The sequence below is a fragment of the Oncorhynchus mykiss genome, chromosome 17 (genome assembly GCF_013265735.2).
Source record: "Oncorhynchus mykiss isolate Arlee chromosome 17, USDA_OmykA_1.1, whole genome shotgun sequence".
Taxonomy (NCBI): domain Eukaryota; kingdom Metazoa; phylum Chordata; class Actinopteri; order Salmoniformes; family Salmonidae; genus Oncorhynchus; species Oncorhynchus mykiss.
The window spans coordinates 9,491,348-9,516,867 of NC_048581.1; the positions used below are offsets into that span (position 1 = coordinate 9,491,348).

General features: G+C 41.0%; 1 protein-coding gene across 2 annotated transcripts in view; it reads right to left on the reverse strand.

Annotated features, from left to right (window-relative positions):
• Window positions 1-25,101, reverse strand: part of LOC110495038 (myosin heavy chain, fast skeletal muscle-like) — a 50,754-nt gene extending 25,653 nt beyond the window's left edge. The window contains exons 1-41 of one of the 2 annotated variants that reach the window (XM_036948809.1): window positions 25,023-25,101; window positions 24,429-24,474; window positions 24,068-24,295; window positions 23,512-23,658; window positions 23,097-23,253; window positions 22,781-22,808; window positions 22,402-22,516; window positions 22,239-22,331; window positions 22,004-22,064; window positions 21,784-21,882; window positions 21,347-21,450; window positions 20,779-20,917; window positions 20,376-20,494; window positions 20,052-20,201; window positions 19,787-19,957; window positions 19,269-19,572; window positions 18,881-18,945; window positions 18,698-18,785; window positions 18,464-18,581; window positions 18,181-18,304; window positions 17,669-17,805; window positions 16,707-16,962; window positions 16,222-16,464; window positions 15,701-15,877; window positions 15,459-15,604; window positions 14,901-14,991; window positions 14,231-14,620; window positions 13,983-14,109; window positions 12,353-12,471; window positions 11,065-11,261; window positions 10,481-10,664; window positions 10,190-10,355; window positions 9,752-9,876; window positions 9,283-9,591; window positions 8,837-9,040; window positions 8,560-8,685; window positions 8,262-8,432; window positions 5,150-5,254; window positions 4,958-5,053; window positions 4,706-4,837; window positions 3,917-4,049 (exon numbers count right to left, since the gene is read on the reverse strand). In XM_036948809.1, the coding sequence (XP_036804704.1) occupies window positions 4,029-4,049; window positions 4,706-4,837; window positions 4,958-5,053; window positions 5,150-5,254; window positions 8,262-8,432; window positions 8,560-8,685; window positions 8,837-9,040; window positions 9,283-9,591; window positions 9,752-9,876; window positions 10,190-10,355; window positions 10,481-10,664; window positions 11,065-11,261; window positions 12,353-12,471; window positions 13,983-14,109; window positions 14,231-14,620; window positions 14,901-14,991; window positions 15,459-15,604; window positions 15,701-15,877; window positions 16,222-16,464; window positions 16,707-16,962; window positions 17,669-17,805; window positions 18,181-18,304; window positions 18,464-18,581; window positions 18,698-18,785; window positions 18,881-18,945; window positions 19,269-19,572; window positions 19,787-19,957; window positions 20,052-20,201; window positions 20,376-20,494; window positions 20,779-20,917; window positions 21,347-21,450; window positions 21,784-21,882; window positions 22,004-22,064; window positions 22,239-22,331; window positions 22,402-22,516; window positions 22,781-22,808; window positions 23,097-23,253; window positions 23,512-23,658; window positions 24,068-24,283 (5,820 nt within the window). In that variant the 5' untranslated portion in view covers window positions 24,284-24,295; window positions 24,429-24,474; window positions 25,023-25,101 and the 3' untranslated portion in view covers window positions 3,917-4,028. Of the gene's footprint in view, window positions 1-3,916; window positions 4,050-4,705; window positions 4,838-4,957; window positions 5,054-5,149; window positions 5,255-8,261; window positions 8,433-8,559; window positions 8,686-8,836; window positions 9,041-9,282; window positions 9,592-9,751; window positions 9,877-10,189; window positions 10,356-10,480; window positions 10,665-11,064; window positions 11,262-12,352; window positions 12,472-13,982; window positions 14,110-14,230; window positions 14,621-14,900; window positions 14,992-15,458; window positions 15,605-15,700; window positions 15,878-16,221; window positions 16,465-16,706; window positions 16,963-17,668; window positions 17,806-18,180; window positions 18,305-18,463; window positions 18,582-18,697; window positions 18,786-18,880; window positions 18,946-19,268; window positions 19,573-19,786; window positions 19,958-20,051; window positions 20,202-20,375; window positions 20,495-20,778; window positions 20,918-21,346; window positions 21,451-21,783; window positions 21,883-22,003; window positions 22,065-22,238; window positions 22,332-22,401; window positions 22,517-22,780; window positions 22,809-23,096; window positions 23,254-23,511; window positions 23,659-24,067; window positions 24,296-24,428; window positions 24,475-25,022 lie in introns of those variants that run through there. The other variant, XM_036948810.1, reaches the window with a different exon arrangement.
• Window positions 25,102-25,520: the final 419 nt, after the last annotated feature.

Consider the following 25,520-nt stretch of genomic DNA (forward strand, 5'->3'; position numbering starts at 1 on the left):
TGTAGCTTAGGACCTGAAGCAAGGATATGAATATTCGGGAAACCATTTGAATGGAAACACTTTGAAGTTTGTGGAAATGTTAAATTAATGTAGGAAAATATAACTCATTAGATCTGGTGAAAGATAATACAAAGAAAAAAACGTATTCATTATTATTATTTCATTTTTTTGTAGCATCATCTTTGAAATCCAAGAGAAAGGCCATAATGTATTATTCAAGCCCAGTCGCAATTTAGATTTTGGCCACTAGTTGGCAGTAGTGTATGTGCACAGTTTTAGACTGAGAGTGTTGCATTTCTGTTGCATTTCTGTTCAAAATGTTGTATCAAGTCGGCCCAAATGTGCTTAATTGGTTTACGTCACTGCCTTCGCCACTAAGGTTCCTGGAGCTCAAATCGTCTCTCATCGCTTTGAGAGGTTCACAAGCTGGAAAGTTCTAAATCGAGTCACAGCAAGACTCATTCATGTTGCCAGATCCTTCCATGAAGGTGCGGACAACACCAGCTGCAGAGGCTGGCATGACTGTAATAAACCATGCAGTACAAGTGAGTTGTCACAAGCCAAAACAGCAATCATTCACTGTGTGCAACATGAAGCCTTCAGAGAGGAATTCAAATGCCTTGAAAAAGGAAAAGAGTTCCCCAAAAAAAAAGGAAAAAAAAAAAAAAAAGATGGAGCTATTCGAGCAGCAGGCTTCTGGATTATTGGGAGCAAACGTCTGCTGTCATTCACAAGTGTGTCACCTGCCGCAAAGTTAGATGGAGGTTAGTTGACCAAAAGATGGCTGACTTGCCTGGAGACAGACTCACATCTGAACCGTCATTCACCAGCGTTGGACTTGATGTGTTTGGACCATGGAATGTCATCATGGAATGTCATCACTCGTCACACTAGAGGTGGTAGTGCAGACTCCAAGGAATGGCCGGTGCTCTACTATAGCAGTCCATATTGAGCTCATCGAATCCATGTCCACATCCAGCTTCATCAATGCGCTGAGGCGTTTTTTTCTCTATCTGTGGTCCAGCAAAAGTGCTACGGTCTGATCGAGGTACAAACGTTATAGGTGCCTGCAGGGAACTGGGTATCGACACAAATGACTCAGAACTGACTAAATACTTCTCAGACAAGGGATGTACTTGGATATTTAATCCCCCACACTCATCTCATATGGGTGGTTCTTGGGAGAGACTCATTGAGGTTTCCAGACGTATCCTAGATGCTATGCTGTTTCAGACGGGCTCCACTCGTGAGGTCTTGAGCACTCTTATGTTTGAAGTTATGGCAATAATCAATGCGAGACCCCTAGTGTCAGTGTCAACCGACCCTGACATGCCTGCCATTCTCACACCTTCAATGTTACTGATACAAAAGACCAGCGCTACCTCAGCCCCTTCTGGATACTTCAGCATGAATGGCCCTCATGGAAAACAGTGGAAGCAGGTCCAGTGTCTCGCTGACGCCTTTTGGAAAAGGTGGAGACGGGAGTACCTGACAGCGCTGCAGAGATGCAGAAAACGGAGAGCAGAAAAGCCAAATGTAAAAGTGGGAGATGTTGTCTTATCGAAAGACAGTCAGTTGCACAGAAATGACTGGCCAGACGGGCTTGTGGTCAAAACCTTTCCCAGTACTGACAAAAAGGTTAGGAAAGTAGAACTAAAAATTGTCAAGCAAGGAGCTGCTCAGGTTTCTGAGACCAATCTCAGAGATTGTTGTTCTTCTTTCTGAAGCATCCTAGAGACAAAAGATAAAAAGATAAAAATAACATTATTTGTTTCTTGATACATGTTTTATTTCATAGTGGCACAATTTCATTATACCAGGCGGGGAGAGTGCTGCCATACTGTTAGAAGGTAACAGATGATTTTATTACAGTGGTTAAGATTTTCATTGTGTTCCAGGATGTTTATCGCCCCCTAGTGGAGCTTTCTGGTACTTAGAAAGACTGTACGGAAACAGGAAGTAGAGTAGTCGTTCTGCACGCAGAGAAGCAACTAAAAACAACGCTACGGTGCAGGTCTTTCAGTGCCGTTATTTCTTGTCACGCTTCTGCCTCGGGACAATATTTGTTTGTAAATTCGATTCAAGCATATTGCTAGTGATGATAATCTTGTTATTGATAGAATTGCTTACTTATTAATGTTAGTTGGTTGCATTTACTCACACAAATTGCCTTTCATGTATGCCATCAGCTGTATTACTTTGCTCGTGCGTCATGTAAACGAATTGTAAAACATACAATACTGAAGTTTTGTTACTGTTTCTAGTGTAACATGCTTTGTTATTGTACAGAGGTGGTTGCACATTATTAGAGTAATTATAGGAGTTAGCTAATTCCCATATGAGTAACAATTAGCTATATGGTTTGGCATCATGCCAGATGCATGGGACCTTGGCACGTGCTTTATATTTATGCAACTTTAACTTGACATGTAAATGTACCGCTACAGTATGTCGATGTGAATTGAATACTAAAGTATATTATTTTCTGTATTTTGCAGTTTCACAACATAAACGTTTTCAATATATTAATTAAAGAAAATTCACGCCTTGGGAGTTTTATTGAAGACGTAGTTAGCTGTCTGTCTTAGTTTTGCATGGGAACGCAATTCAAGGGCAGAATAATGTGCATTACTGTGTTCATAATGCATATTACCGTGTTTATTACTGTGTTTGTGTATTACTGTGTTTGTAATGTGTATTACCGTAATTTCACCACGGGAGGACTAATCATTATGGAAGTGTATATATGCCCAAAAATCTATTGGTAATCCACATTGGAAAATTTGGCGCATAATATCAGTTAAACACAGAAATAAAGGCTTCTCTCAGAACTGTGTTCTCCTTTTTAAGTTCATTCACTTCGGTTTCAATCTTAATGACTGTCCCTTTTAGCTTGTGTGTATCTTTCTCCAATGTCACAGCTTTTTCATCACTCATCTCGAGGCCTTCAACTGTTTTATATCCTTACTGACTAATTCAAGTATACCCAGGTTGACATTTATTGATTTGAACAGATAGGTTTCGACCTTTACCATTCCCGGTGGTGAAAATATTAAATCACCTGTGTCTGTGGAAGAGTCACGTTTTCGTTTTGAAATTGGTTCCCCTGTCTTATTCTCCGTCATGTTTGGGTGTTGCTTGTTTTCGTAACATTTGTCTATACATTTCTCTAGTCGTAAGATTTGTTTTTTGTTGTTATCCAGATTGAAGGTTGTCACCCACCAAATTGTGTAGTGCTAATATTTAGTCTAATTTACCGATATTGAACATGACGTTTTTATCTTGAGGTGCTCTACATAACTACGTTCAGTCCACCATCTTCTCTCAGTAGAAGGCTAATCATTATGGAAGTGTGTATATATATCCCAAAAAATCTATTGGTAATCCAAATTAGAAAGTTGACGCATAATATCAGTTAAACACAGAAGTAAACTCTCACGTCATTTTTTCAGATGCTCGATAAACATTTATTTTTTACATAGTATTTCCACATGTGATTAATGTGCGAATAATCTGTGACAAAAATGTAAATGAAAAAATCCGTTCTATTGTTTCCCCACAATATCCAAACTGTTCCCCTTCAATTGCTACCACAGTTATGCATGTTCTTCCCATATTTTTAATTTATTTTAGAAGCATTTACATTTGGGCCAGTCCATATAAGCCCATTTCTGCAAGTGTAAAGGGTTAAAACTATAATGTTGATGTTGTGAATGGTCAGTCCTTGCATCCGTAGCTCAGTCTATGAATTTGAATGTTTACATTTCTCCCGCCTCATCCCTCAGATGTTTACCAAAAAAAGTGACTGCTTTGTTGTTGTTGTTGGAATCCCAAATTGCTTGTTTAATGAAAGTACAATGTATTATGGTATGAAAAAGCTGTTTGTTGAGTAATAAATCCACAGTCACAAAGGAAGTGTATGTAGATCCACATGTTTTTAATCAATGCTCAACATTTCACCATGAAAATCATATTTTATGCAACACAGGAAAATGGTAAGACTTTGATCTTCAATTCTTTGGTCTTGTTTATTCAGCAACTTCTTTTCCCTGTAAGAAGAAATAAATAATATAATGGATCAGTAATAATAATGAACATGATAAATATATGGATAGAATATAATGGATCAGTAATAATAATGAACATGATAAATATATGGATAGAATATAATGGATCAGTAATAACAATGAACATGATAAATATATGGATAGAATATAATGGATCAGTAATAATTATTAACATGATAAATATATGGATAGAATATAATGGATCAGTAATAATAATGAACATGATAAATATATGGATAGAATATAATGGATCAGTAATAATTATTAACATGATAAATATATGGATAGAATATAATGGATCAGTAATAATTATTAACATGATAAATATATGGATAGAATATAATGGATCAGTAATAATTATTAACATGATAAATATATTATGAACACTTAAAGAATACTGTATAATGGAACAAGCATTTTAAGGCTCAGTCCTCAGCTTGGATTTTCAACTTTTAAGTACCAGCTTAGTTTGAAATAATAATATTTTTTGCCCTACTTAACATGTGCTTCTTAAAGATCTTCAATACAGTTGTGTGTAAAAGGTCTGTATTGACCTCTGAGAAGACTGAATCATAGGTGGTGTTGATGTGGTCATTTCTGAACATGAGTCATGTACAGGTCTAGCAGCAGTTCTGTACCTTTCCAGAGTCACGGGTCTTGGCTCTGAGCTTGTTGACCTGAGTCTCAGCGATGTCAGCACGCTCCTCAGCCTCCTCCAGCTCATGCTGAACCTTCCTGAACTTAGACATGTGCTGGTTTGCTGCTTCCTCCTGGGTGAGGAAAAGAGAGGGAGAGCAGAACATCAGCATTCATTATATACCTTTTTCTGAAGATTAATATATTTTTGAATGCTGTTTTTTTCAGAGTATTTGACTAAGTTTGTGACTCACCGCTTCCTCAGCCTGCCTCTTGTAGGCCTTCACTTTCATCTGCAGCTTATCTACCAGGTCCTGAAGTCTGTTAACGTTCTTCTTATCCTCCTCAGTCTGTGAGAGAAGAGCAAAGAATCAATGTCACGAGAGTTTTATACACAAACCTGTCTGTGTTAGTGTCAAGTGTGTGAAGAATGCACTTTCTCTTACCTGGTAAGTGAGCTCCTTGACTCTGCGCTCATACTTGCGGACTCCCTTGACTGCGTCTACACCTCTTCTCTGCTCGGCCTCCACCTCAGTCTCGAGCTCACGCACCTTTGTGAAAAAGATAAATGTAGGCATTTGTTTGAGCTGGTGAAATCAGATGTAACGAATCTTTGTAAAACAGGTAATATTCTACCTAATCAAGGAGGCACAATTGTCTGTTCCTTTTCACAATTTTTATTGAAGTCGTCTGTTATTATAACAATTTTTCATTATCAAGGTCAGTGGTTCCCAAGGTGTAATTTACACTTCAAATGTTATGAATATTGATAGCAACAGCAGGGTAAACTAACAGGGAACCGTGGAAAATGTGTGCAATACAATACAATGTAATAATATTAATCCACAATTGATGTTCTTAACCCTTAGATGCACAACATGAGCCTGGGAGTATCTCTACCTGTACATGACCATCTGATCAGTTATCACTCCAGTGTTAATCTGCTCAATTGTAATTATTCGCCTACCTCCTAATGCATTTTGCACACAATGTATATAGACTCTTTTTTTCCTTTTTTTTCTACTGTGTTATTGACTTGTTTATTGTTTACTCCATGTGTAACTCTGTGTTGTTGTCTGTTCACACTGCTATGCTTTATCCTGGCCAGGTCACAGTTGTAAATGACAACTTGTTCTCAACTAGCCTACCTGGTTTAAATAAAGGTGAAATAAAAAAAAAATAAATAAACGGTGATATTGGTATCCACAGTACTCAATCACTGATAATTTTTTCCCAATTCAATTCATCTTGTATTTGTAATATATTGTATATGACTATTTATACATTGTGGCATGTATTTAGCAGTGTATAGTTCAGTACCCGTATGGCCTCTAGAGGGCGACAGTGGCCTGTTTTAATGTCGTTAGGTTGCTTCCACCACAGATAGAACAATGTTTCTACCATGGGGAGCTCGTGCTATGGCATTTATGAAGAGACGTTTGCCAAGTGAGTCAACAGCGAGACAGGAGCACCGACATAACATTTATGTCATAAATTCATTTGGCAGGTAAGTGGGAAAGCACCATATGAAAGACAGTAATGTTTTCGGAGTATGTACAAATGTTTGTTAAGATGTTACGTTGTATTTTCACGTTTTTATGAACTTGTGAAAGTCCGCTAGCCTACAAGCTAATTTAGCCTTCTAGCTGGTAGCCCCACATATCAACGCTAGCTTCCCTAGCAACAGCCCTTTTGCAGCAGAGTGAATGAGAAGCTAGCGATCTGGAGAGAGAGAAATTAAATAATGTAACTAGATGAAGCCTAACAAATGATTACAATGAGATGAATTTGATTCATGTACAGTAAATTATATCGTGTGTTGATATTTATTGAGAATTGATATTTATTATTATTATTATTATTATGAATGAAATGGCAGTTTAGTAGAAGTCTGCCAAGACAACTGTACAAGCCTGAACGAAGCAACTAGATAAATACATTTGTATATCTTTATTTTAAGGTCTTGGCTACAATTCTTCTCAACTCCACTAGTGAGTTGCAAAAATCACTGTAGCTGGAGACCCATATCTCCCTCACTAACTTTAAGCACCAGCTGCCAAAGCAGCTCACAGATCACTGCACCTGTACATAGCACATCTGTAAACAGCCCATCCAATTTCCTGATCCGCAAACTGTTATTTGTATTTTTATTTTTATTTTTTGCTCCTTTGCACCCCATTATCTCTACTTGCACATTCATCTTTTGCACATCTATCACTCCAGTGCTTAATTGCTAAATTGAAATTATTTCACCACTATGGCCTTTTTATTGCCTACCTTCCTTATCTTGCCTTATTTTCACACACTGTATATAGACGTTTTCTCTATTGTGTTATTGACTGTATGTTTGTTTATTCCATGTGTGTTGTTGTTTGTGTCGCATTGCTTTGCTTTATCTTGGCCAGGTCGTAGTTGTAAATGAGAACTTGTTCTCAACTAGCCTACCCAGTTAAATAAAAGTTCAATTTAAAAAAAGTTTTTAAAGTGTAACATATTCCCCAAAATGTTGATTTTGAAGATAAATGCATCCTGAATTAGCTTTTAAAACTGCTACATTTTCTCTCTGCCACATGGCAAAATGTGTAGAATTTCAAGAAATTAGCTCTAAAATAACCAAATGCCATTTCAGTCCAAAGGCTAAATGAATAGAATAGCTGAACATTTGTTTTAAAACTGCAAATGATGTTTCTGATGCCAGAAGGTGACTTAAAAATGTTCTTTCCCAGGGGCTGAGACATGATTAGTCCGGCCATGCACTGGAGAAATTGTAGCAAATCCAAAAGATGAAGACTTGTAGACAATCCCATTGCGACCTTAGCTAGCTAAGCTCATGCACAGAAACACACCATCGGGTCTAACAGTTGTGCTGAACTGTGTTCATGTTCATGTTCATGCAGTCTAAAAAAGCTGAGAAAGTTGTTTTTGATGAAAATTAAAATGTGTTAGTTTGTTACTTTCACTAGGTTGTAGTAATGACAGTTTCAGCTACTTAAAGTTGCACTCCAGTATCTTAATACATTTACTAGAGTCTAGGTCTTGCCTTGAGATTTCAAGAAAATTAACAACCAAGGATTAATTTTTCACTTCTCCCATAGACATCTCAAACCCTGGTCTGGTCTGAATCGCAAGCGTTCCCGGAAGTCTTGCAATGTTGCACCTCTGGGTTTAGAAACACTGTGGTAAAACTACCTGGATGCTATTTTTACTACACTCTAAGGTAGGAATTGTATTCTGATATTATGAGGGGGTCACTAATGAATTTTCTATCACAAAGGGGTCCCGTGTCAAAAAGTTTAGGAACCCTTGATCGAGGTGGTTGAGGGTGGCAGGTATCCTAGCAGTTAAATGTTGCTGGTTCAAATACCTGAGCCTTCAATGTGAAAAATGTGTTGATATCCAAGGCACTTAACCCTAATTTTCACCTATCTGGTGTATATGACAATAAAAAACATTTTAATTAATTTACAGAAAGAGTCTCCTGTGTAATTTTATATGATCAAATACATGTTCAGCAATCAGTCCTTCAATCCACCCTAATCCACCCTGCTGATAACTCACCCTGGACTCCAGTTTCTGGAGCTGCTTCTTGCCTCCCTTCATGGCCAGATTCTCAGCCTCATCCAGGCGGTGCTGCAGGTCCTTGACTGTGACCTCCAGGTTTTTCTTCATCCTCTCCAGGTGAGAACTGGTGTCCTGCTCCTTCTTCAGCTCCTCAGCCATCATGGCCGCCTGGAATGGTAGTTTGTTTAATTTATGCACAAATCAAAACATCCCTCTGACATCTTTATTGTGGTTAACCAGCCCAGCTACTATTTCCCTTGAGGACAAATCAAATTGATGTAATCCAAGTACTCACGTCAGTGATGGCCTTTTTGGCCTTCTCCTCTGCATTCCTGGCCTCCTGGACGATGTCGTCCACCTCTCCCTGCACCTGCACCAGGTCAGTCTCCAGCTTCTTCTTGGTGTTCAGAAGGCTGGTGTTCTGAAGGAGGAAACAAGATGATTTGTTTGACTCTCAAGAGAACTGACAAGTCACAAATTCTGAAAATGTGAAAGTAAGGACTGTCGAATTCCAGGTGTGTGTAAATAGTATGCTTGGTTGAGTTTCATTAGAAATGTCATTTGACCAATACCTGGGAGTGCAGCAGTCCAACACGCTCGCTGGCGTCTACCAGCTCAGTCTCAGCCACTTTGCGGCCTCTCTCTGTCTGCTCCAGAGCAACTCTCAGCTCCTCGATTTCAGCCACCATCAGACCGTTTCTGCGCTCCACCATGGCTGCCTGCTCCTTCATGTCTTCTGCGACACGGACGGCGTCATCAAGGTGCAATTGGGCATCCTGGGGTTCACAATGACATACGTTCATTAGGACTTGTGGAAGTAGGGGTGTTTCACAAACAAATCCCTAGCCATGTAGGGGTGGTAGAAATGTTCATTGGTAAGAATTTACTCAATATCCCTACCTTTCTACAGTATATAGTTCAATCTATTCAATTCCACTGTTCTTTTATTTTCTACAGATTCACAAACAAATCCCTCTCCATGTTCAGGTGTTTGAACCTGATGTCCCAGTCCCTTTACCTTGAGCTGTCCCTGGACGTTCCTCAGCTGTTTCTGGGCCTCAGCGGCCTGCCTGTTGGAGTGGCTCAGCTGGATCTCCATCTCGTTCAGGTCTCCCTCCATCTTCTTCTTCACCCTCAGGGCATCATTCCTGCTCCTGACCTCAGAGTCCAGGGTGCTCTGCATGGAGTCAACCACCCTCTGGCTGTTCCTCTTGATCTGCTCCATCTCCTCGTCCTTCTCAGCGATCTTCCTGTCCACCTCACCCTTGATCTGGTTCAGCTCCAGCTGCACACGCAGAATCTTGGATTCCTCGTGCTCCAGTGTTCCCTGGACAAACAGAAGCAGTCAGGCCAATTGTGTTCAATATATTTGGATGTAGGAATTAAATATATATGACTACAATAAACTCCAATACAGGGATCATTGGACTGTAGCTGGTGTTGGTTAGTTAACACTGCTTTCCCCATCAAACAGCTGTAGTTTGTACCTCAGCCTCCTCCAGAGCGGTCTGGATCTCAGACTTCTCTGTCTCTACGGTCTTCTTGGCCTTCTCCAGCTCATGAATGCTCTTGCCAGTCTCTCCGATCTGCTCAGTCAGGTCAGAGATCTCCTCTGCGCACACACATACAGGAGCAGTTTAGACTTGGGGGATTTTAAGTGGATATGTCAATGTACTGAAGTTGACATTGAATCATAATCACCGTTAATTAATTAACAGCACTTCATATGGTCTGGCAAATCTAATTGTCCTCCACATCCTTTGGTTGTTCAAAGGAATAGTGATCACAGGTTAAAAATATATATATTTTGAACTGTACATGACACCTCTGAAATGGTGTAATAGTAGTTTTGATGTTTGCAGTTCCCTCCATTTTCAAAACACTAGTCAAACATGGGCCAAATAGAACTGCTGTCAAATGCTCACGTTGCAGGTTCTTGTTCTCTCTCTTCAGAGTCTCCAGATGATCCAGAGCCTCCTCGTAGGAGTTCTTCATCTTGAAGAGTTCAGTGCTCATAGAGCGAGCCTCCTTCTGAGCTCCTTCCAGCTCAGCCTGGCCCTCCTCATACTTCTGCTTCCACTCTGCCAGAACCTAGGAGAATCCATGGGATTTTCATCAGAAGTCATTGATGAAGAGTTTTGAATCAGAAATATGCTCCAATTAATCATATAGCAGACAGAAAATATCACCCTAAGGTGAGGTTTCTTTGTTTTCACCTTGTCAAAGTTCCTCTGCTTCTTGTCGAGGTTGGCGGCCATTGCGTTTGCTCTCTCAACATCAATCATGAGGTCCTCCACCTCTCCCTGCAGCCTCTGCTTGGTCTTCTCCAGGGAGGCACATTTGGAGTTGGTCGCCTCAATGGTCTCCTCAGCATCCTGCAGACGCTGGGCCAGCTTCTTCCTATTGGACAACAGAGGGAGGTTTTAGGGGCTGAAACAAATGTTACAATACATGTTGATGTAACATTTCCTCAGAGCCCAATCCACCATCACCATCAATACAATCCACCATCACCATCAATACAATCCACCATCACCATCAATACAATCCACCATCACCATCAATACAATCCACCATCACCATCAATACAATCCACCCTCACCATCAATACAATCCACCCTCACCATCAATACAATCCACCATCACCATCAATACAATCCACCCTCACCATCAATACAATCCACCATCACCATCAATACAATCCACCATCACCATCAATACAATCCACCCTCACCATCAATACAATCCACCCTCACCATCAATACCCTATATTTGAGTTTTGCTGATCCGTGGGACTCACTTGGCCTCCTCCAGTTCCTCTGTGCGCTGGATAGCATCAGTTTCATACTTAGTCCTCCACTGAGCCACCTCACTGTTGGCCTTGGACATGCCGCGTTGCAGCTCTGCCTTTGCCTCCTGCTCCTCCTCAAACTGCTCCCTCAGGAGGTCACAGTCATGGCGGGCAGACTGGACACCGTGGGCCAGTGCGTTTTTAGCCTGTGAGAGAGAAAGACAAAGAGAGATTGGAAAGATAGTCAAACAAATTATAGTAGAGCTCTCTGAGGGTGGTGTAGTCACCATGTATATGAAGATATGTCTTTAAACCAGGGTTCTCCAACTGGCGTGAAGCGATTTTATTTGGCCCCTCAAGTTTTCTGAATAAAATAATATTTTGGCGGGGCGGGGGGGGGACCATAAAAGACTGTAAAAACACCAACAAATCTGCTCCGTGATTGTAATTTTGGAAATCCAATCCAGAGTATTCCCATGCACAACAGACAGATCTATGTGATCAGAGGCGTCATGCCCATAGGGGGCACAGGGGGGCACGTGCCCCCTCAGATTTGTCCTGTTGTAGTTTCTCTGTAATACTACTAGTTACCTTGTAATTTTCTGAAATTGGCTTTAGTCAGTCCAGATACCGTAGGTTCCCAAAATCCCAACCTCATAACTAACTACCAAGAAGCCATTTCAGGCTATCAATCGAGGTAGAGTGGCTAGCTTGTCTAACTATCTTAGATGGTATGCCTGCTAGAAAGGCTGGTAGACTTAAGAAAAGCAAGCAATAACTAAATGTACTGAATGAGTCTCAAATTCCTTTCAATCTTTTACCCAGATTTCAGCAGAGATGAAGAGAAGCATATCTAGTTTCTTTAAAAAAAACAACCACCAGTCAGGAAGTTACAGACAGCTGAAGAGGTATGCTGAGATATGTCGAAAAACAGACATATATATATTTTTTTACATTGAATTAAGTATAAAGATTTTGGCTATAGATTGCAGGAAAAAGCTGTTTCAGGTGTTTGAAAAAACACAACCCCCCCCCCCAGGACAGCACCCCTAGCCATACTTTGTGACCCATCAGATTTTTGTTTTGGGTGCATGACGTCGCTGTATGTGACCGCATACATGCAAGGTTTGAAATTATGTTTTTGTCAAATATTATATATGTTTATGCTTCTTCCGTTCAATTGGCAGTCTACAAATTATTTGTAATTATGTCCTGACCATCCACTCAAGAAAATAAATCGGCACATGGCTGAATCTAGTTGATGATCCCTGCACTAAGTCCATCTTGGGTCCCTTACCTTGACCTCCTCCTCAATCGCCCTCTTCAGCTCCTCCACCTGCTGGGTGAAGGCCTGTTTTCCTCTGGTCAGCTGAGACACCAGGGCTTCCTTCTCCTCCAGCTGGCGGCCAAACTCACCTGTAGGGATAGAGGGACATCTTGTTAATGACATCTTTGTTTTCTAAGATTGAACATGTATTTTAATGTATCTTGGGGGCAATGTTGTTCGGTGGTGAATAGTACAATAGAAACGATGTGGACCAGTAGAGGCTCCTCAGAAGAGGAAGGGGAGGACCATCCTCCTCAGTGAAATTACATTGACTTCAATACAAAACCAAGGAGGCTCATGGTTCTCACCCCCTTTCCAGAGACTTACACAGTAATAATGACAACGTACTGCAACCTATCATAGCTCTTGCAGCATGAACTGACATGTTGTCCACTCAATCAAAGGACCAGAGAATTAATCTAGTACAGAAAGCATATGCTACAGTTAGCTAGCACTGCAGTGTATAAAATGTGGTGAGTAGTTGACTCAAAGAGAGAGAAAGAACATAGTTTAACAGATTATTTTCTTTAAAAATGAAGGAGAAGCAAGAGAGAGAGAGAGATTTTTTTCCCTTTCACTTAGCTAGCAAATGCAGCTAGTTAGTTTAGTCTACTCAAACACCCGGCTCAAACAGAGAGGGATGCTATGTTAGTTAGCTGTCTGTGGCTATCCAACAAGAGAACTCTTCCAAGCCAAGGCAAGCTTTTGGTTTTATTAATTTATTGCCAGCGGGATCCACTGTGTAACTGCTAAACTGCTTGCTGACTGTACTGCATTATTGTAGCGGGTTTACTAAAGTGTTAGTTCCAGTAGCTACGTTGACTAGCTATGACGTTAGCTAATATGGTGACATCGATGTAGGCTGTGTGTAGCGGTTAGTGGTTATGTTATGAAGGTTTGGCTTGGAACGTTTTTTTTTGCCTGATCACAGACAGCTGGTGTGTTTTGCACTGAAGTCCAGAAGGTAAAAGGTGAGGCGAGAAGGAATTATACAACGAACAAAATGATCATGCTGTTTGTATGTGGCTTCTATGAAAGTGAACTGTGTCTGCGTGGGATCAGGGTAGTATTCATTCCGCACATTCTGTTGAAAACCTTTCTTAAACGGAACCAAATAGAACAAAATTAGGATATCATTCCTGAATTTGTCCAATAGAAACTCTCGTTTGCAACTGTTGGACTAATTATTACAACCTAGATCAGCTAGATGCAGGCAAGAGTGTGCAAGGCAGTATTGAATGTATCACGGTCTCTCATCTCGATTACTCAAATTCTTCTCTCGACCTGTGCACATACATTGTAAACTGTCATTCATAGGCTAGGTTGTAGCAACCTCATGATGGGTATATGGAACATTTGAGCATCATATAGTACTCTAAACCTATCGATGTTACATTGAGCTGGATGAATCGAATATGAAAGAGTCATCCAATATGCTGTAATAGAAATAAGGACAAGCTCCTAAAAAAAGATTATTGTCCTCCTTCATCTTAAACATCACTGAGCGGCACTAATGTGGACTATGGACATAAATCCCCAACACACTTTATTCTGTTCTACTGAAGGAAAGCATTGGCTTGTTGTTCATTGTTGATGGTACCATTTTCTGTCAGGAGTCTGGCCCTCTGTCCGCTGATGTCGTTGACCTGGCGAACATTCTCATCATTCTTAGTCTTGAGCTCACTCAGCTGGTCCTCAAGAGTACGGCACATCTTCTCCAGATTGCCCTGTTAGTGAAACATGTTCCATCGTTACTTTATATATGTGACTCCTGTCAACATCAGTTGAGTTGAATGGTAATGTAGTTGACCCTCCTTAACACTGCTTGATCAAAACATCACTACTCACCTTAGCCTTGGCGACGGCCTCCATGTTGCTAGAGAGGTCATCAATCTCCATCTTGTACTCGCTCTTCTCCTTCTCCAGCTTCTGCTTAACGCGCTGCAGGTTGTCGATCTGCTCCCCGAGCTCAGCCACACTGTCGGCCTGCTTCTTGCGCAGAGCGGCGGCTGTGGCCTCATGCTGCAGGGTGGACTCTTCAAGATCACGACGCAGCTTCTGGAACTCAGCCTCACGCTTCTTGTTCATCTCAATCTGAGCAGCAGTGGCGCCTCCGGCCTCCTCCAGCCTCTCGCTGATCTCCTCAAGTTCCCTGGAGAGATCAGCCCTCTGCTTCTCAACCTTAGCCCTGGCAGCACGCTCAGCCTCAATTTCCTCCTCCAGCTCCTCAATACGGGCCTAGAACAGGGGACAGGATTTAGTAGATAGCATTCCATGCAGGAACAAAAACCACAATGTTAATAAGCACCATCTTCACAACGTTTGGAAGCACCAGAAAACAGCATCACCTTCCAACCTACTCAGCTATCAGAAGCCACCGGCAACTTATTCAGCCATCAGAATCTATCGGGAAAAATGTGTGCTACCAGAATAATGTTTTTCAAGTCTGTGCTATTCTGTTCTGGAGCTTTGTACCTGGGTAAGTCTGGAGCTTAGACCCCTAGATCATCTACTGTACCTGGAGTTCCTTGATCTTCTTCTGCAGCTGAGCTCCCAGAGACTGCTCATCCTCAATCTTGCTGAGGAGCTGGGTGGTCTCAAACTCCTTCCTGAGAAACACAAATTCGCCGATTGCAGAGTTAGTTTTGGTTCGATAGTGTAAAGGGAGAGCATTATACCATTCATATTGCTTTTAAAGGAATACTTCAGTATTTTGGCAATGATGGCCTGTATCTACTTCCCCACAGTCAGATGAACTTGTGGATGCCAGTTGTATGTCTCTGCATCCAGTATGAAGGAAGTTAGAAGTCGTTTTGCAAGCCAACGCTTACTAGCATGCTAGCAGTTACCATATAATTCCAGTCATTGCGCTAACAGTTAGCAACTTTAAACTGCATGCAGAGACATAAAAATGGTATTCACGAGTTCATCTGGCTCTGGGGAAGTAGATAAAGGGCTTCCAAAATCCTGAAGTATCTCTTTAAGAATCACATGTATATGCTGATTCACAATTACAAGAATTAGCCAAAAACAACCGTTATAGCAGGTAATACTGTAGTCATTTGTTTGTGTTTACTTCTTGATTTTCTCATCAGCTTGCTGCTTGTCATTCTCCAGATCCATTATGGACTCCTGGGCCAGTTTCAGATCTCCCTCCAGCTTTCTCTTGGCTCTCTCAAGGTCCATACGGAGCTTCTTCTCTTGCTCCAGAGAACCCTCAAGCTATAAGATAAAAACACATATATTATTCAAATCTAAACAACTGAAGATAATGTCATCTTACATACTATCATGGCCAAAATGTCAAACTCCACTCACGTCGTCCACTTGCTGTTCCAGCTTGGTCTTGGCCTTGGTCAGAGTGTTGACTTTGTCCTCCTCTGCCTGCAGGTCATCCAGTGTCTGCTGGTGAGCCTCTTGGAGGGCTTTCTTCTCCTTGGTCAGCTTGGCAACACTCTCATCCATAGACGCCATCTCCTCTGTCAAGTTTTTAACCTGTAAATGGCCACAACATAATTATAATTATACATAAAGGGGAGATTTAGTTTGTTACATTTTGCATTAATTAAATTTAGATTAGAAATGAATCAACAACTACTGTACTATAGATTCAACACTAGATGGAAGTGTACACCATGGCTATGTTTCGAATGGAAGTCATAAATGAGGGGGAGCAGAACATGCAATGAAAATGAATGTTGGAAGTACCCCCCAACTGAAATTCCACTATTGTGTCATAATTTTTCCTGCACCCATAATACAACTTGAATTCAATTTCTGTTGAGCTATGTTTTGAGTTGATTATTGCTGGTTAGACTGTCTATGGTGAGACACAAGACCTTGTTTTCAGTGGCGTGCTTCTCCTTCTCCACTTTGGCCAGGGTGAGCTCCAGGTCATCAATGTCCTTCTTCAGCTCAGAACACTCATCCTCCAGCTTCCTCTTCTTGGCAGTCAACTCAGCATTGATCTCCTCCTCATCCTCCAGCCTCTCGGTTGTCTCTTTGAGTTTGGCCTCCAGCTGGATCTTGCTCTTGATGAGCCCCTCGCACCTTTCCTCAGCATCGTTCAGACTCTCTCCTTCCTGGTTTCAGAACAGGAGAAAAAAATCATCAGCTTAACTTTATTTATGAAAATATAGACTTAATTTAGTCAAATTGGTCAGACCAAATCAGGAAATATATAAATAATATGGGCAATAACAGTATGTGTGTGTGTGTTTAAATGTTTGTGTAAATGTGCCCTTATGAGTGTGGGTTTGTATGTATGTCTGTCTGTGTATTTGTGTGTGTGGATGTGCCCTTATGAAGGTCGTTTCTCACTCACAGATGCGACTTGGAGTGCCAGGTCATTCTTCTCCTGCATCAGGGCCACCAACTTCTCCTCCATTTGCTTCTTCGTGGACAGAGCCTTGGCCAGGTCTGCCGTCATCTTCTCATAGTTCTCCTTCATGTTGGCCAGCTCCTTCTCAGTCTCAGCGCTCTGCAGCAGGGGCTTGATCTTGAAGTACAACTTCATCCATGGCCAGGTTTTGACATTCATGAATGAGCGGATGTTGTACTGGATGGCGAAGATGGAATCTCTGGTCGACAGAAAGGACAGAGTGGCGTGTCAGTGACATCCCACTGGGTACAGACGTCAGTTCAACATCTAGTTTTGATTTACGTTTGGTTGAGTTGTCAACTGACGTGAATTCAACGTGAAATCAACAAATTATTTCACCATGTTATTGGTTTTCGGTTAAAAGTTGGGTGAAAAAATATGAAATTGCCTAAGGTTGATGATATTTTTGAAATCCACTTTTTTACAATATTATCACATTACATTTTTTGGTTGAAATTATGTAGATATAACGATATAATGCTTTAAAAAGCGTCTTTCTGGGAGTCGAAGAACAACAAAACCTCTAACCCCTTTTGTTAACAGCTGAGGAATCGGTGTAGGGAAATGTAACCACACTTAAACTCATAGACAGCTCTCTAGATGCAACGACTGACAGTCATGCTAAGCTCATGAGGAATTTTATGTTCTTCAAGAATTAATGGATAAATACCACACATTTAAATGACAGTGGAACAGCCAAATCCCAAACTGCAGCTATAAAGCTAGAATCCTTAGTTGCTACATCCATTTCTGGACTAAATTAATGAACCCAAAAGCTTTAGTAGACCATTATAAGATGTACTTTCTCATTCTGAACAACTCACAGCATATGCAGTATGTAATCATAATGCATTAGATACAGGTGGTTGACAGAAAGCTTTGCCAAGATGTCTACTATTCCTTACCTCCTCTCCATCATCTTGGTGAACTCTCTCCTCATGAGGAATCCACGACTGAGAGCCTGGACCATGCCGACCAGAGTGGCCAGCTTCTCATCTCTCATCTCCTCCAGGACACCCAGCAGACCGGCTTTGAAGAACACCTGAGACACAGGTTAACACGGTCAATGGAACCACAGATAGAAAGGCTTGAATCAAAAGAGGGGAACAACACCACTAGATTGATTTAAACAACATTAACTCTGCAACGGTTACAAACAAACCACGGGATAGGTTGTTTCTAAGTTGTTAGTTATTGTACAGTTGTAGATCAATAATGTACACAGATGCGGATAACTGCAGCCATACCACTCTAACACAGTGCACATGATAATGAGTTTAGATTCTCTTCTATACTTGTGATGCATGAATTTGAAGGAAAAACACTACAATTTTCCATTAGTTAACTGAAGAAGAAAATAATGGATATACCAACTGAAGTGATTTTAAATTATCATTGAAGTTGTGTTTTGACTGACCTTGGTGTGTCCAAACTTGTAATCCTCGTGATTCACATCAATGGACCCAAGCAGCTTCTCAGAAGCCTTCTTGTTGTCCATGAACTGGCCCTCAGGGATGACGCTGGCATTCAGTACTTTGTACCTGAATGAGGAGAAACGTGTAACATATGTCAAGTTGTAATATGTTGGTTATATTACTTAAAAGTTAAGACTATTCTGATGCTGGGAAAACCCTTGGAGCAGATCTTTCTGTGATTGTGTATGTATGTGTGTGTGTGTCTGTGTATGTGTGTGCATGTACCTCTGCTTGAAATCAGCATAGATAATTCTGCTGGGGAAGCCCTTTCTGCAGATCCTGATACCCTCCAGTACACCATTACACCTGAGCTGGTGGATAACCAGGAAGTTCTCCATCAGACCTGGTAAAACAAACCAAGTCTCTTTTAATACTCATAAACAGATTATAGATTGGGATTGTTAAGGTTACTGATATTATACTGATAAGATGACATATTTAACTCAATATTTCTTGTACCTGGAGTCTTTGACTCATTGGGGATCAGGCAGCGCACAAAGTGAGGATGAGTGCTCCTCAAGTTGGTCATCAGCTTATGTAAGTTCTCCTGTAAGGGGGTTACAAACCATTTTCTCAGGCCGACTGTAATTTAGAATAATTGCACCTTTTGAAGGACTGAATCTACACATTTCAAAAGCTCACCCTGAACTGGGAGGACACAGTCTGCATGGAACCACCCTTCTTCTTGCCTCCTTTCTTGGTTGTATCTGTTAAAATGGGGGAAAGTTAAAGATAACTACAAAAGTACATTTCCTAGAGCGGGTGGAATAAATAGAATAATTAAAAAAGTATGTAAGAAATCTAGAGTGGTCTTGTCTTCAGAAAGCACACTAATTATAAACCAGAGAATCTCTGGTTAACTTCATACGTATCTAGAGGCAAATGCTGTCAATCAGATTGTGTAGAATAACACCTATTGTATGAGTAAATTAACCCAGTAATAAACCCTGAAAAATTGTGATATATTCAGACTTTAAAGAAAATTGTAACTGGTGCTTAATTAAATCTTGTGACGTGATGCCAGTCTTACCCTCAGGTGGGGCAGCAGGATACAGGGCAGCCAGAATTTTGACTCCTGACTTCCCGTACAGTTGACATACTGAGTCGTTCAGGGGATCCTTGTTCTTCTCCAGCCACCCAGTGATGTTGTAGTCCACAGTTCCGGCGTAGTGCACCAGGGAGAAGTGGGCCTCTGCCTTGCCTTTGGCAGGCTTGGGCTTCTCAAACGCCTGTGTTTTACCAAGATGCTGGGAGTACAGCTTGTCCTTGAAGGTAGTGTCTGAAGACTTGGGGAACATGCACTCCTCTTCAAGGATGGAGAAGATGCCCAATGGCTTTACGAAAGGAGATGTATATCAAATTAGTGATATTTACACTTTGGATCACATTTATTCCTTTAGTAAACATGCTGTTATAGGATTATATTCATTTAGAGGCACATAATAGGAAACATATTGAGATCTCAACAGTCAGATGCTGATAATATCTCACACAGCGTTCCATTTGAGCTTTGCTGTTGAGGTCCATTATAATCCTCAGACATCTTACCTTCTCAATAAGCTCAATGCAGGCAGCCAAGTCCATGCCGAAGTCAATGAAGGCCCAAACGATTCCCTCCTTCTTGTACTCCTCTTGCTCCAGGACGAACATGGTGTGGTTGAAAAACTGTTGCAGTTTCTCATTGGTGAAGTTGATGCACAGCTGCTCCATGCTGTTGTACTATTGAAGGAATTTTAAAAGGGATCATTTCATCATACAAGACTGTAATCCATCTCAATCACAACTAATTGTCTTGTTCTGGTCTCATACTCACGTCAAAGATCTCAAACCCGGCAATGTCAAGCACACCGATATAGAACTGCCTTGGATTCTTGGTGTCCAACATCTCATTGATACGGATGACCATCCACAAGAACATCCTCTCATAGATGGACTTGGCCAGAGCCATGACTGAGTTATTAACCTGCAATGATAACACATCAAATGAATATGTGAGATATTGACCATGTCCAGTGATGAGGTGATGAGGTGATGATACATTTGGGAAAACAACAACACTATTAAAAAATCAATGCACTCGTCCCCAAAATAAATCCGGTTCACAGAGAATGGAGGATACTTTGTTTGGCCACCGTACCTGAGGCACAGTCTGTCCCTTGGTCACATACTCGTTGCCGACCTTCACTCTGGGGTAGCACAGAGCCTTCAACATCTCAGCTGAGTTCAGGCCCAGCAGGTAGCCAATTTTATCAGCCACTGGAGAGAGAGAGAACCAACAAGAACAGACTCAGGGACACAATATCGCTTTTTTTATGATGTCAAACTGGCAAAATAGTTTGGGTAACTTCTTTGTGGGGTAGGTTTTGATTCACCCACATCCATCATTTCAAATCATTTGTGGAGGTTGTAATTTGTCTCCAGAAATGATCTCCTGCCTGACTTTCATGTGGCACTGTCTGTCTTAGGTGTTCTATTTCTATGTTGGGGACTGGGAATGGGACCAATGCTCTACATATTGTATATCTATGAGTGGGACTCACCCTCTGTGCCGTCTGGCTCGGCCTGCTCCTCACGCTGCTTCTGCTTGAATTTCAAGTTTCCATGGTGCACTACAGCTCCTGTCAGCTTGTAGATGCCAATCTTCTCATCATTAGTGAAGCCCAGGATTGTAATGGCATCCTGACATTAAAGAGGAAGTACCACAGTGATGAACTGAACTGTAGTTTGGTCAGTTACACTACAGTTCTGTGCTGCTCACTGCAGAACAAATGGGATGGATAGATTTGACTGGCTTCTCTGTTCCACATGATTACGCTTGGCAAACACATTAGTAGATGGCAGCACGAAATGAGTTTTACACAGTTCCACAGGGCACTTAGTGGCGCTCTCTTGTGGATGTCTTACATGTATGTGCCTCAAGGCGAAGTGTGAAGGCATGAAGAGTTCCTTGAGGCACATGTCTAACTAACACAAGGCATTTAGAATCAAACTAAAAATATCTGAAAATTCTCAAATGCCACCAAGTTGGAATTGCACAGCGCATTCAGTGTGTATGGTGGTCCTATCCATTCCCTATCTAGAGATTGGTTAACCCTGTGTTTGACTCACATCTGTGGCATCCAGCTCTTCCTTGTCGTCGATGCTGGCCACAGCGATCTGACCCTGGCTACACATGGGGAAGTCGTAGGGGTTGGTGGTGATGAGCGCCATTTCTGTGGACAACGGAGAACAGCTTGTCAGTTAAATCTCTTAGAATTCTGCTCTCCTACCTTTACAGTATCTCTCCCTCCTTTACTCAATAGATGGACTCAATGATACATGTAGTATATAATGAATAGCATCAAGAGGAGACTGAGACTTGTGGACTAGTGCATCACAGTGTATTACTTGATAGATATTTCCCAGAGACCTGACTCATGTCTAGATGCCTTGTTACCTTGGATGTAATCATTGTAATAGTATTATTAGTGTGGACTATGAATATTTGTATAAGTTCCACAGATGGGGGTGGGAATAATTTCCCCTAAAACTCTACTTTGTCGTACCAACTATGTCAGGTTTGTGGCCTGTCATCATCTGGAAGAAGATGTGGTAGCCTCTCTCATCGGGCAGCTGGAAGGACACTCTGGACTTCTCCAGCAGGTCTGAGGGTGAAAGAGAGAGAGAAAGAGATTGTAATATTATATTTAATTTGATGATATGATCTCCTAAAAATTATCTGTGTGAATTTAGGAAAGCATTGAGAAACAATCAAAACCAACTCACAGGTTTCAATGTCAGCTTTAGCCAGTTTACCACCTTGGAAGTGAATCCTGATGAATTTACCCTGTAGTAGAGCATGGGGGTTATTAATAGGTCAACAAATAAATAAACATCTTACTTTGATAGACCTCTTTAAATGTTACAGTTTGTTGGACAGTTGTTGACATCACTATAGGGAACTACTGAAATATATTTTTCCAATATAAGGTAACTTCCACAGTATGCCCTTCATACTTACAAAGCGAGACGAGTTGTCGTTCCTCACTGTCTTGGCATTACCGTAAGCCTCCAGCAGAGGGTTAGCTGCAATGATCTGATCCTCAAGAGACCCCTGATTGAGACAAACACATGTTGCTCAGAAACATGATTCACCACTAAAGGCAAACATAAGAACAACTTACCTGCATTTTGCTGGGGTCTACTTCCTTCTTCTTCTCTCCACCAGACACTGCAATGGTGGCAAAGTACTGGATGACACGCTTGGTGTTGACAGTCTTTCCTGCACCGGATTCTCCACTGGTTTATATGACAGAGAAAGAGGGGTTTTAGTTACATGTTTGAGTGTCAGATTGGCTTTCACTAAGAAATAGCATAGAAAAATACACTGTTAACCTGTGTTCTGACATAAGTCTTTAACAAATAATCCTTCTCATCGACTCGATATTACACATAACCTGATGCTCTAATCCATTCATATTGTCATGTATTTCATCACACCAAGTGACCCAACTTATTACAATAGAAACACTTTCTCAAGTGACATTTTAGTAAACAACTTACGTAATCAGGACGGACTGGTTCTCCTTATCTGGAACCAAAAAACATATTGCTTATCATACTCAAAACACATCATGGGGACATTATATAGTTCATAGCATCATCACAAATTTCAATTTGGAACATTTTCCATTCAAGGGTAGTGAAATCAGATATTCCCAGCAAACTGTTTGAACCTAGACTAGAAAACAGTAGATACTGCTCTGAAGCATATTTCAAACATCCCATCCATCCAACCATCCATCCTCCATCCATCCATCCATCCATCCATCCATCCATCCATCCATCCATCCATCCATCCATCCATGAGAGCTCGTACCAATCAGCATGAACTGAAAGGCGTTGTCAGAGACAGAAAAGATATGGGGTGGAGCCTCCATCCTCTTCTTCCCTCTGTAGGCGTTGACAACCTCTGCGTCGTACACTGGGAGCCACTTGTAGGGGTTCACCGTGGCACAGAAGAGCCCAGAGTAGGTCTGGATGAAAGCATAAATAATTTAGGAGATTAACAAAATCAGATTGACTTTTACCTGGATTGATGTGAGGATGTGGGTGTACTTTGGTAAACTGATGTGGGTCTACTGTATTGATATGTTTTGGTTTCTACCGTTCATTTATGTGTAGGACTGTATGTGTGTATTTATTATGTTCATGTGTGTGTGTTTATTATCTTCATGTGTGTGTGTATTTATTATCTTCATGTGTGTGTGTGTTTGTATGTGCAGGTTTCTTACATAGATCATCCATGCTGCATAACGCTCTTTGAGGTTATACAACACAGAGGCTTCATTCAGGTAGGTCATCATGGCCATGTCCTCAATCTTGTCGTACTTAGGGGGGTTCATCTCATAGATGTCTGCATCTTTGAACACTTTTCCTTCCTGAAACAGTCAGAAATCTAGATTACACACAGATCAAAGTGGACATGACTGAATGATTTTTGCTCATTAAATACAATTACAATTGTTAAAAAAATGCATATCAACATTTAATCCAACTACTTTGTTTTCAGCCACTGACACATACATATATATATTTCTTGACTAGTCAATAACAAAAAATCTATGCCATTTTTAAATAGCTGTGTTGATGTGTTTGAAGGTTATATTCTGGCTACAAAAAAACAAGAAATCCTTCATAATATTTATTTAAATTAAATTATTTATAATAATTTATTCATAATATTTATTTTGTTAAAGATTTTATATTGAAATGTTTTTGATCATTTTGATGATTTTTCAAGAAATTGAGTAATTGCACAAACTTGAATACTTTTCAGATCAGACTTACCTCCTTAGTGCCGTCAGGTTTCGTCACTGTCACAGTACACTTCCCTTCAGCCCTGGCAGTGACCAGACCCTTAAGGTACAGCTCCGCCTTGTCTGCCACATAGCAGGAGTTCTTTGAATCAAAGGGTGCGGCTTGTGCCTCCATCCGCTCCTTCTCAGACTTACGAAGGTATATGGCAGCCTTGCCGTAGATTTGCATCTCAGCGTCCGTACTCATGGTGACGGATAACTAGGAAAGAGATGAAACAAGAAACATGATTGACTCTGTGGTGCTTCCTCCCCAGTCAACAGAGTTAGGTGAGTGGTAACTCTAACATAATAATCTCATCACTTTTTATGTGAAGACTCAAACCATGTCTCACCTTCTTTTCCCCCTCCTACAGATGAATGTGTACTTCTTGGAGGACCCTGTGAAACATAAGGTGTTGTGAAAACGCACAAGTCTAAAGCAGTGGAGGCTGCTGAGGGGAGGAGGGCTCACAATAATGACTGGAATGTAGCAAATGGAATGTCATCAGACACCTGGAAGCCATGTGTTTGATGTATTTGATACCATTCCACCCTTTTCATCTCCAGTCACTACCACGAGCCCAGCCTCCCCAATTAAGGTACCACCAACCTCCTGTGGTCCAAAGTCTCATCATTTAGTCCCCGAAGGGATAGAAAGGGATATTTTTATTCAAATGAATACCACTGAAACCCCAGTTACATTCTAGACCCCCCCCCCCCTCAATTTACAAGCAAGACCATACATGAAAGTTACTGATTTAAAGTAAAACATTTTAAGTAATTTTTAAAAATGTAACGTTGTGTACCAATGCCATTTGATTGCATATTGTCAAATCTTACAAGAGACATGCAGAAGTCAATTCAAACAGTACAGTTAGCTACTGCCTCAGTTGCTGAGTACAAAGATGAGATAAATGTAAACATCTAAGGAGGTGGAGAGGTCTTACCACAGAGGAAGAAGGTATCTGACTTATGGATGCTGGGGCCTCAGCCTCCTTATATCTGGTTGGAAGTGCCAACCAAGCAAAAGTTAATTATGGACCACTCTGGGAAAGGACATGAGTTGGATGAGAGACCTCTGTGTGTCTGTGTCTCGCTAGCACCTCCCACTTCCAGGAACACCACACTCCCATTACATTACTTTTTAATGTCATATTTGTCTCTGAAGCGAGATTTGATTACTAATAGTTATAACAATGTCAAAAGTTTGATTCATTCCAATGTTAGTTCTACTGACCCTCATATTTTTTTTTTTACCTTCATTTAACTAGGCAAGTCAGTTAAGAACAAATTCTTATTTTCAATGACGGCCTAGGAACAGTGGGTTAACTGCCTGTTCAGGGGCAGAACGACAGATTTGTACCTTGTCAGCTCGGGGATTTGAACTTGCAATATAGTGTAATGGGCTGAGTCCATGTTGCTTCTACTGAACCTCATTTACTGTA